A 12,595-nucleotide genomic window follows, 5' to 3' on the forward strand; every position below is an offset into this window, starting at 1 on the left:
ACTGCTTACTGACAGTACACTGTACTGCATGATTGTAGCAGGTTTACTAACGTGTTAGTTATATTAGCTATGCTGACTATGACGTTACTTTAACAATTATGGTGACATCGATGTAGGCTGTGTGTAAAGGTTATGATGTGGTTTGGCTTGGAAAGGTTTTTTCACATACAGCTGAATTCCACAAGCGAAGGGAAAAGGTGAGAGGAGGAGAGTGCATAGATGCGAGAAGGAATACAACATGGCTGCTTAAAAAGTTAACTTTGTTTACATGTGATCAGGGGTATATTCATTCCGCCAATTCTGTTTAAAAACTTTTCTTAAACGGAAGGAAACAGTGATACACATACCTTAATTTGTCCAATAAAAACTATCATTTGCAACTGTTGGACTAACGATTACTATGGAACACTGTTAAAGTTGAACAACAATAGTCTATTGTCAACTCACAATTCATGACAATCACTGGATTAGGTTGCACATCAACATATCTTGAACCATGCATTCCTGCGTGGACATGTTAGATGAAACTTCTTACTTCTTGAATAGCCTCCCATCTCAGTATATTATACAGTCTAAAGCACAGCAAACTACTTTAGAAGGTGAATGATAACACATTTATTCTATTGCATGACTCAGCGGGGGAAAAAGATGTGCGACCAAATCATGGGCTGGGGAGGATGTTAGTCTGGAGCCCTGTCAAGGGGTGGGATTTTATATCTGCTGCAGAGTAATGTATTATTCTGCTAATTTGGCTGTTGGGAAGAAAATCATGCAACAGGATCTTATTCAGAAATATGTTGGTGGGACAAGGCTATGTCAAAATAATGGAGACACGAGTAAATTACAGATACAAAGTACATTGAAAGCAGGTGCTTCCACACAGGTGTAGTTCCTGAGTTAATTAAGCAATTAACATACCATGGCTATGCCCCCATTGGATGACAATGCCCCCACTCCACATGAGTGAATGGTTTGATGAGCATTAAAATAAGGTAAACCATATGCCATGGCCGTCTCAGTCACCAGATCTCAACCCAATTCAACACTTATGGGAGATTCTGGAGCGGCGCCTTAGTATTTTCCACCGACATCAACAAAACACCAAATGATGGAATTTCTTGCGGAAGAATAGTGTCACATCCTTTCAACAGAGTTTCAGACACTTGGCGAATCTATGCCAAGGTGCATTGAAGGTCTTCTGGCTCGTGGTGGCCCAATGCCCTATTTGCATGACAGTGAATGGTCTCTCAAAATTCCATAATCATCACAGTCCTACCCACAACCATGATATTGCTAGTGCCACGCTCTTACTAACTGAGCTTACATAACATAAAACACACACACACACACACACAAAGAGAACAGCAGCATTAAAAGCAGGACCCAGACACGGTGTAATTTAGTATGGTGCTCACACCATCGAAACCAATCATGTCTGCTGTAAACTACAACCCATTAGTCTATGTGTGATGACATCAATCCCATCAGACACTGAGTTATGTCTTCAGCCTGTCCCGGTCGGTGTGTCAACGTGTTTGTGCGTGTTGTCTCGACTCCTCTGAAACACAATGTTCTCAATGGCTCTGTCTCATTGGCCACTCCTCTCTTCTTTCAAACCAAGAACAAAGGAAATGACATATTGTGCCTGAGTCGGGCCCAAAAATGAAGGGTTGATTTGCAAGGTCACGTAGACATAGATTGGAGCCAATCAATGTGACACGTTCTTTATACACACAGAGGCCAGTTTATTTGACTTCACATATACTGTATCAAGGTTTGGAGCAGTGGGAGTGGGAGGAGAAGGATCACTCCAATCCATCCATCATTCAAATAATTACCTTATTTTAGTGGTTTTATCTGCAAATCAGTTCCAAATACCGATCTCAAACTCCAAGGAATTATTTCAAGTACATTTTACGGTATGAGAAACAGACAAAAGAGTATCACTCTCAAACGAACTGACACACAAAATATATCATATCAATGCAGAGCGAGTGCGAGAGGGGAGAGAGCGAGAGACGCTAGCTGTTAATGCTTATCACCAAGTAGGGCTATATACCTTATTTTACAATATACCAGTATTAATGCACTGACCCGTTTAGGTTTTTACTTGACCTTCTATAACAGCATTTCAATGTTTGGCTTGTTAAACGTGATATTACACGTGTCGGAACGGCGTATCACTTGTTATAGTTTACTCAGTTCCCTACTTCAGTGGTCTCTCTCCCTCTTCTACAGCCTGATACCAGTGCTGGTGCATAAATCAGTATGTTGTTTGTGCAACGGTGTCTTCTAAATTATAGAGGGAGAGAGAGGAATAGTAATGGCATCTTGTTTTGTAGACATTAACTCTGCCTTTGCTAAATGGCCAAAGCCTATAGGAAAATGAATGTTTTTGGGGGGGATAAACACAGAAATTAAGGTCTGTGGTAAACGCAGGTTTAGGAGAACTTATGGAAAGCTCTATTCTGCCCTACCAAGCAAAAAGACCGTAACTGCTCATAGCATGGAACTGAGAAAAATGTATTTTATTTACCTTGGTTTCACAGTAACTTTATGTAGTTACTGCTAACAAGACCCCATTTCCTCCAAAACACAATACAATAGATACAATAGAGGCAGAATACTTGCCACATGATTAAGCATGTATTTTCTGTTGCACCAATGACATGAACTCATTTTCGATCAAATGAGCAGTTAGTGCTTGGTATGGCAGTATAGGTGAAGCATGAATATCTTTTTTTTAAATATTTTCTTCTTCTTTTTGTAGGGGGTAGATGAGTTTTAATATTGCAAATAGATTGTAGCTTCCATCAATGTAAATGTCTGCATCATTTCCAGTCAAAAGTTTGGACACACCTACTCATTCAAGGGTTTTTATATATTTTCACTATTTTCTAAATTGTATAATAATAGTGAAGACATCAAAACTATGAAATAACACATGGAATCATGAGGAAGTGTTAAACAAATAAAAATATATTTTATATTTGAGATTCTTCAAAGTAGCCACTCTTTGTCTTGATGACCGCTTTGCACACTCTTGGCATTCTCTCAACCAGCTTCACCCGGAATGCTTTTCCAACAGTCTTTTTCCAACAGTATTTTCCCACATATGCTGAGCACTTGCTGGCTGCTTTTCCTTCACTCTGTGGTCCAACTCATCCCAAATCATCTCAATTGGTTTGAGGTCGGGTGATTGTGGAGGCCAGGTCATCTGATGCAGCACTCCATCACTCTCCTCCTTGGTCAAATAGCCCTTACACACCCTGGAGGAGTGTTGGGTCATTGTCCTGTTGAAAAGAAATAATAGTCCTACTAAACGCAAACCAGCTGGGATGGTGTATCGCTGCAGAATGCTGTGGTAGCCATGCTGGTTAAGTGTGCCTTGAATTCTAAATAAATCACTGACAGTGTCACCAGCAAAGCACCTCCACACCATCATACCTCCTCCTCCATGCTTCACGGTGGGAACCACACATGCAGAGATAATCCGTACACCTACTCTGTGTCTCACAAAGACACGGCGGTTGGAAACCAAAAATCTCAAAGAATCATCAGACCTAAAGATTTTGACCAGTATAATGTCCATTGCTTGTGTTTCTTGGCCCAAGCAAGTTTCTTCTTATTATTGGTGTCCTTTAGTAGTGGTTTCTTTGCAGCAATTCGACCATGAAGGCCTGATTCACGCAGCCTCCTCTGAACAGTTGATGCTGAGATGTGTCTGTTACTTGAACTCTGTGAAGCATTTATTTGGGCTGCAATTTCTGCAGCTGGTAACTCTAATGAAGTTATCCTCATAAGAGCTGTTCTTGCCATAATATGGACTTTTACCAAATAGGGCTATCTTCTGTATCGCACATTGAGGAAAGAAAATCCACACATTAACTTTTAACAAGGCACACCTGTTAATTTAAATGCATTCCAGGTGACTACCTCATGAAGCTGGTTGAGAGAATGCCAAGAGTGTGCTATTTTGAAGAATCTCAAATATAAATGGATTAGTTTAACACTTTCTTGGTTACTACATGATTCCATATGTGTTATTTCATAGTTTTGATGTCTTCACTATTATTCTACAATGTAGAAAAGTTGGGTAAAAATAAAGAAAAAAAACAAACTTTTGACTGGTACTGTATATTTTATTTGAAATGTTCCTTTATTATTTCCCCTCCCCCAATTGGAATAAACTAATGGACAACACCACTTAGGCTTCTAATTCCAGCTTATACGTACTATTTGTTTTCACATGTTTACCTTTATTTAACTAGGCAAGTCAGTTAAGAACAAATTCTTATTTTCAATGACGACCAAGGAACAGTGGGTTAACTGCCTTGTTCAGGGGTAGAACGACAGATTTTTACCTTGTCAGCTCGGGTCCAACGCTCTAACCACTAGGCTACCTGCCGCCCGTCACTAGGGTACCACTAGGCTACCTGCCGCCCTTCACTAGGGTACCACAGGCTACCTGCCGCCCGTCACTAGGGTACCACTAGGCTACTTGCCGCCCATCACTAGGGTACCACTAGGCTACCTGCCGCCCGTCACTAGGGTACCACTAGGCTACCTGCCGCCCATCACTAGGGTACCACAACGCTACCTGCCGCCCGTCACTAGGGTACCACTAGGCTACCTGCCGCCCATCACTAGGGTACCACCTGGCTACCTGCCGCCCATCACTAGGGTACCACTAGGCTACCTGCCGCCCATCACTAGGGTACCACTAGGCTACCTGCCGCCCATCCCTAGGGTACCACTAGGCTACCTGCCGCCCATCACTAGGGTACCACTAGGCTACCTGCCGCCCGTCACTAGGGTACCACTAGGCTACCTGCCGCCCATCACTAGGGTACCACCTGGCTACCTGCCGCCCGTCACTAGGGTACCACTAGGCTACCTGACGCCCGTCACTAGGGTACCACTAGGCTACCTGCCGCCCATCACTAGGGTACCACCTGGCTACCTGCCGCCTGCCGTTTATCAAAGTTAGCTGGCTAACTCATTGATCTGGCTTTGTAGTACCCCTCTGGACTCAATGAGAGGGATAAACTGGTCTAAGTATGAATCAATGAATGAACCCCTCGGCTCCTCTGCAACCCCCTGTTCTCAATGGCTTTATCTGTCTCATCAAATCCATATTTTATTGGTCACATATTTAGCAGATGTTATTGCCGGTGTTTCAAAATGCTTATGTTTCTAGCTTCAACAGTGCAGTAGCATTCAATAATTCACAACAATACACAGAAATCTAAAAGTCAAATAATGGAATTATGAAATACATAAATATCAGGACGAGCAATGTCGGAGTGGCACTGACTAAAATACAGTAGAATAGAATACAGTACATACATAGGAAATGAGTAAAGCAGGATGTAAACATTTTTAAAGCGACCAGTGATTCCATGTCTATATGGCAGCAGGGTTGAGTAACCAGGTGGTAGTCGGCTAGTGATGGCTGTTTAACAGTCTGATGGCCTTGAAACAGAAGCTGTTTTTCAGTCTCTCGGTCTCATCTTTGATACACCTGTACTGACCTCACCTTCTGGATGGTAGCGGGGTGAACAGGATGCACCACCCTCTTTAGAGCCCGTTGAGGGAGAGGTTATTTTCCTGGAGCCACTCCACCAGGGCCCTCACCTTTCTCCCTTTTGGCTGTCTCATCATTGTTGGTAATCAGGTCTACTACTGTTGTGTTGTTGATTGAGTTTGAGGCGGCCTGGCCACACAGTCATGGGTGAACATGGAGTACAGGAGGGGGCTGAGCACGCACCCTTGTGGGTCCCCTGTGTTGAAGATTAGCGAAGTGGAGATGTTGTTTCCTACCTTCACCAGCTGGGGGAGGCTCGTCAGGAAGTCCAGGACCAAGTTGCACAGGGCGGGTTCAGACCCAGGACCTGAGTTTAATGATGAGCTTGGAGGGTACTATGGTGTTGAATGCTGAGCTATAGTCAATGAACAGCTTTCTTACATACATCCTCTTATCCAGATGGGTTAGGGCAGTGTGCAGTGCGATGGCGATTGCATTGACTGTAGATCTATGATATGATGACAGATGTGAGTGCTAGGGGGCGATAGTCCTTTAGTTTGGTTAAACGGACCCCTTCTCTCTCATCAGCCCCTTTCCTCTCTTTCTTTTCAAACCACGATCGGAGGAAATTACATCTTGTTCTTCTCATGTTCTTTACAAAAAATGTGTGTAAGGGCTGAGGTCATGGTGACTCTCTCTAAGAGGCCTCTCTACTACTGCATGGCAAGCGGTACCGGAGTGCCAAGTCTAGGACAAAAAGGCTTCTCAACAGTTTTTATCCCCAAGCCATAAGACTCCTGAACAGGTAATCAAATGGCTCCCCAGACTATTTACATTGTGTGCCCCCCCCCCCCAACCCAACCCCTCTTTTTACACTGCTGCATAGTCACTTTAACTATACATTCATGTACATACTACCTCAATTGGCCCTACCAACCAGTGCTCCCGCGCATTGGCTAACCGGGCTATCTGCATTGTGTTCATCACTATCTGCTACTCACTGTTCATCATATAGGCATAGTCACTTCAACCATATCTTCATGTACATACTACCTCAATAAGCCTGACTAACAGGTGTTTGTATGTAGCCTTGATACTGTTATTTTCAAATGTCTTTTTACTGTTGTTTTATTTCTTCACTTACCAACACACACACACAACTTTTTTTTCGCACTATTGGTTAAGAGACTGTAAGTAAGCATTTCACTGTACTCTACTACACCTGTTGTATTCGGCGCACATGACAAATAAACTTAGATTTGATTTGGAAGCAGTTAAAAGGGGACGGCCCGAGGGTAAAGCGGTCCTTTGCAGGCTTGTGGTCTGGAAAGTAGGTGAGCCAGCAGTCTTCCTACACCTTGCCTACAGTACATGGGTGATAGAATAGATTTTTGAGATCAGTTATGTTTGGAGTACCTCCGTATGTACTATGGACTACATACACTGAGTGTACAAACATACTCTTTCCATGACAGACTGACCAGGTCCCTTGTTAAATCCACTTCAATCAATGTAGATGAAGGGAAGGAGACAGGTTAAAGAAGGATTTTTAAGCCTTGAGTCATGGATTTTGTATGTGTGCCAATCAGAGGGTGAATGGGCAAGACAAAATATTTAAGTGCCTTTGAACGGAGTATGGTAGTAGGTGCCAGGCACACCGGTTTTAGTGTGTCAAGAACTGCAACCCTGCTTGGTTTTTCACGCTCAACAGTTTCATGTGTATATCAAGAATGGTCCACCACCCAAAAAACATCCAGCCAACTTGACACACCTATAGGAACCATTGGAGTCAACATGGGCCAGTATCCCTGTGGAATGCCTGACACCTTGTAGAGTCCATGCATGGACAAATTGTGGGTGTTTTGATGGCAAAAGGGGGTGCAACTCAATATTAGGAGTTCCTAATGTTTTGGACACTCAGTGTAAAGCAAGGTTTGGAGCAGCAAGGGGTGGAGGGGAGAAGAATCCCTCCACTCCATCCATCATTCAAATAATCACCACTATTTTAGTCGGTTTTATAGGGTTGGGCAGTATGCAGATTTTCATATCGTCATACTGCCCTGCTCTCATACTGGATTTTACAGTATTAGTACACAAGGGGAGCTTAGTACACAAGGGAGCCAAAAAAAGAGCACAAAAGCCCATTGGACGTCTCTTAACAGAATATTAACAAAATTAGCACAAGTAATAGTGAATTTCCTATATATGCTAGTGAGCACAAATGAAAATAAATAAACTGCACAGACAGGCCATCCAGTTCATAAAGTTGTCCTTTTTTTATTTGATTTTTTATTTATGTTATTATTTACAAGTGAATGTGTACGAGAGACATTGTTCCAATGAACAAAGTTTTGATGCATGCTTGTCTGAAGGAAGAACAGTACTAGCTTTGGAGCAGCATGTGTACACGCTGTGTCTGTGTGGAGTCTGGATTCGCTAAGGAAACAGGCCTGCCTGCTCTGCTCAGGAGAAAACAGGGGAGGAGCAGACGGGCCAATAACAAAGAGGAGAAATAACTCAAAGAAATCAAAATCAATAACTCATCCAAAGGGCTCTGACCTCTCAAACATGGCAGAAAGCTAACACAATATGAAGTCCTGTCAGCTTATTAATTCAGCCGCTTAGTTAGATAACTAGCAAGATAAACTTAGGTTCGCGTTAACGCGGAATATTTCGCTGCATTTTATAAATGCACGTCTAAAATGCTTCTTATTGTAATTTCTACTCGGCATCAGAGAAACGTTGTGCTTCATTTGCACTTCTCCACTCGGATGAGAATTCACAAAAAGGTCATTTCTCCGCTACCTTTCGGTGTACCCTACTTTTCTCAGATAAAAAGCTAGATCTGGACTCTGGATCACTACTCTGGATGGTTCTGACTTAGAATATGTGGACAACTACCTATGTGTCTGGCTAGACTGTAAACTCTCCTTCCAGACTCATATTAAACATCTCCAATCCAAAATTAAATCCAGAATCGGCTTCCTATTTCGCAACAAAGCCTCCTTTACTCACACCGCCAAACATACCCTTGTAAAACTAACTATCCTTCCGATCCTCGACTTCGGCGATGTCATTTACAAAATAGCCTCCAACACTCTACTCAGCAAACTGGTTGCAGTCTATCACAGTGCCATCCGTTTTATCACCAAAGCCCCATATACCACCCACCACTGCGACCTGTAAGCTTTAGTCGGCTGGCCCTCGCTACCTATTCGTCGCCAGACCCACTGGCTCCAGGTCATCTATAAGTCTATGCTAGGTAAAGCTCCGCCTTATCTCAGCTCACTGGTCACGATAACAACTCCCACCCGTAGCACGCGCTCCAGCAGGTATATCTCACTGGTCATCCCCAAAGCCAACACCTCCTTTGGCCGCCTTTCCTTCCAGTTCTCTGCTGCCAATGACTGGAACGAATTGCAAAAATCCCTGAAGCTGGAGACTTATGACTTAAGTTCAAATCCCCGAGCTGACAAGGTATAAATCTGTCATTCTGCCCCTGTACAGGCAGTTAACCCACTGTTCCTAGGCCGTCATTGAAAATAAGAATTTGTTCTTAACTGACTTGTCTAGTTAAATAAAGGTCAAATAAACAATTATATTTCCCTCACTGACTTTTAAACATCAGCTATCTGAGCAGCTAACTGATCGCTGCAGCTGTACATAGCCCATCCAATCTACCTACCTCATCCCCATATTGTTTTTATTTACTTTTCTGCTCTTTTGCACACTAGTACTTCTACTTGCACATCATCATCTGCACATCTATCACTCCAGTGTTAATTTGCTATATTGTAATTACTATAATGTAATTACCAGACTACTTGCATGTAGGTATTTTTCTTAAATCTTCATTGCTGATTAAGGGCTTGTGAGTAAGCATTTCACTGTAAGGTCTACTAAACCTGTTGTATTCGGCACAAGTGAGAAATACAATTTTATTTTATTTGACAAGAAAGAGAGCGCGAGAGAGAGTTTCGCGCACGCGAGAAAGATAGAGTATTTCAGATCAGAATGCTTCTGACACACTATGCATGCCACAAGCTGCCATTAATTCTCCTACAAAGAGGGGGTAGAGGGAGGGTGGGAGAGAGGGAAAGAGGGAGAGAAAGGTAGGGACAGGGAGAGAGAGATATGGAGCGAGAGAGAGAGAGCCGGCGGGAGGGAGAGATCTGCTAGCGGTTGATGCTTATCCCCACGCCAAACATGCAGTGGTGAAGGATCCATTCAATTCCCACACAGGGCCAAGAGTCTGTTTTATACATGCACCTTCAGGCTGGATGGGGTCAATATTAATGGAAACAGCACTGAATGCCTCAAAACCCTTTCTGAGGTGTTATCACTTCAGGACGAAAGGAAGAAGATATTTAGCCTATTACAGTATGAGGTCTTTCCCAAGACGCCCTGCTGTTGTCATGAAGACAGATTGACCTGGTAGCAACAGAGACCATTTGGTTGTAATGTGGGGTCTATGAAGTCTTCTCAACCACAAAACCAGTGAACTACATGAATATAACCAGAAAATGACGTCTTTAAGACATATTATGCCACATTGTTCTTTCAATAATTTGCAGTGAATTCAAATTCAATGTAATTCCAAACCTCATCAGGCATATTAGCATGCAGCACTCTGTTTGTCAAAATGTCAACATTTCCAACTTGAATTAGTGCAAGGTGCAATACTCAAATCAACCCACAGCTCCGAGCACCACTAAACTGTGCTAAACAATAACACTAATAAGCCTCAGCAGTAACCGTATTGAAGCTTTACAGAGAAATAACTACATATTAGGACTTGGGAGTAGCAGATAAGATCCAGCCAGTTACAGCAGAACATAGAGTCGGTCCGGAATGTCACCAACAAAATACACAAGGTTTTCAGGGGTTTGTTGTTTAAGGAAGCACTGTTTGCCTTATCTCTGTCATTCAGGGGCCATGATTACTGCTACGCTAATTAAAACTTTAAAGAGTATCTGTTAAATAGCCTCAAAGATAGAGAGGGGCAGGGGCAGACAGAGAGAGCGAGACGGGCAGACAGAGAGAGCGAGAGAGAGAGCGTGAGTGAGCGAGAGAGAGAGCGTGAGTGAGTGAGGCATGGGCCGCTGAGTTAAACATGTCAGTTCAGTTCTATTCTCCTCTGGTCTCTTCTCATGTATGCAGGAGCACATCACATCGGAGAAAGAGTACAGGGAGAGTGGGAGACAGAGAAAGGACATGAGGGAGGCAGATAAAATAAGGAGAGAGGAGTTAGGGCTGAAGTCCGCTGTTTGCATGGTTATGTCTGTTAAATGTTTGATGAGATAACAAACCTCAGTCTCAACACCTCTCTGGAACACTCAGCTAGCGGGTGAAGGTAGTACACAGAGACTCAACTCTGCATCCAGTACATGTTTAACCAGTGCTATGGGGCCATGCAGCTGGGAACCCAATGCTTTCCAGAAAGGCAAAAGCCAAAACCAATAGAATGGTGCTATATTGGGATCACCACTGTTGTTGAGTGTGGGGGTGCTGGTAATCCATGTATGTTGTCTCCTGTCTAAAAGAGTTTAGGTTCTATTGACAAAGTTGGTCGCAGAGCGCCTGGATCATTTTGATTGGGAGACCTTTGGGGCTCATCTGGAATTTCAACCACTCACCGTCGTTGAGGTCCTGTAGCAGGTTCTCTCCTCCAGAGAAGTCCAGTCTGACTTTGACGTTAACAGTGAGGGTGACAGACTGGCCTGGCTTCAGAGGCAGCTGAGACACAGCCTCCTCTAGGTCCCAGCTCAGGAACTCTCCAAACAGCTTCTCTGTAGGAAACAATACAACAAGACAATGAATAAAGTAGTGTACAGAGAAAACCAGAGAGAGAGAAAACCTTCAGTTAAAGAGAGAGAGAGGCAGAGATGTAATGAAGCATTATACTCTAAATCTCAGGACAACCTCACGGAGGTAGTCAATACTGATTTAAAGACAGGCAATGACAGTATACAGCTACCCTTCTCAACACACGTCTAAACTGTCCCAAACAAGGACTGTGTTGTTGAAAGCGTAAGGAGGAGAGGAGAAGGCGCCTCTCTCCCAAAACAACAAACATGATGTTCAGTTGCGCACCGAAGGGAAAATGAATCAGAAAACATCATAATGAGGAGGAACTTTCAAGTCAGGTTGGAACTTGGCAGAGCATGACAGTGGAATGAGCAAAACACGACATCACAGGGTCAAAAATATTCTAAACCAGGAAATAAGCAGGACGCTATCTCCAGTGTTTGTACCAACAGGTAACTGAAATTAAATTTGTTCTGCATTTTTAAGCATTTAACTATTGACCAAGAACCATCTAGAGTTGAATGCTATGTTGGCAACGTCAGCATCGAGATGAGAAGTTTGATATTGTTAGTTACATATTATTGAGGTCATCCAATTCTGTGTGTGTGTGTCTGCCGACATCATCAAAGTGTAAACCTGTTCAACTGATGTTTTGAGGCTGATACTATTACACATCAGGGTGAAAGGAGGTGGAGGAGGTGTGGGGCACCCCCACACCTCCTCCTTCATGCTTCATGGTGGAAACCACACATGCAGAGATCATCCGTTCACCTACTCTGCGTCTCACAAAGACACGGCGGTAAGAACCAAAAATCTCAAATTTGGACTCATCAGACTAAAGGACAGATTTCACCCAGTCTAATGTCCATTGCTCGTGTCTCTTGGCCCAAGCAAGTCTCTTCTTATTATTGGTGTCCGCCGTACCTTGATTGTATTACTGCTGATGATATCTGGAAAAGTGCATGTACACCCTGGCACATCTACTGTTGCTAGTCACAATTCTGACTTGTGCTCTGATATCTGCTTCGTAAAAGCCAGTGTTTTCTGCACGTTATCACGAGAAGCGTATTACCTAAAATGGATCAATTGAAAGTGTGGGTTCACAGCTCCAATCCAGATGTGTTGGTCATGCCTGAGACGTGGTTAAGGAAGAGTGTTTTGAATACTGATAACTTTTCGGTTTATAACCTTTTTCGGTAAGACAGATCTTCCAAAGGTGGGGGAGTGGCAATCTTTACCAAGGATCACCTTCAGTGCTCG

At 43.2% G+C, this 12,595-nt stretch overlaps 1 protein-coding gene across 2 annotated transcripts in view; it reads right to left on the reverse strand.

Moving 5' to 3' along the window:
- LOC109903521 (trafficking protein particle complex subunit 9-like) overlaps positions 1 to 12,595 on the reverse strand; it is a 333,691-nt gene that overhangs the window by 213,066 nt on the left and 108,030 nt on the right. For both annotated transcript variants that reach the window (XM_031788712.1, XM_020500289.2), the window contains one exon: positions 11,164 to 11,316. In XM_031788712.1, the coding sequence (XP_031644572.1) occupies positions 11,164 to 11,316 (153 nt within the window). The remainder of the gene's footprint in view (positions 1 to 11,163; positions 11,317 to 12,595) is intronic.

The sequence above is a fragment of the Oncorhynchus kisutch genome, linkage group LG14 (genome assembly GCF_002021735.2).
Source record: "Oncorhynchus kisutch isolate 150728-3 linkage group LG14, Okis_V2, whole genome shotgun sequence".
In the NCBI taxonomy this organism is placed as follows: domain Eukaryota; kingdom Metazoa; phylum Chordata; class Actinopteri; order Salmoniformes; family Salmonidae; genus Oncorhynchus; species Oncorhynchus kisutch.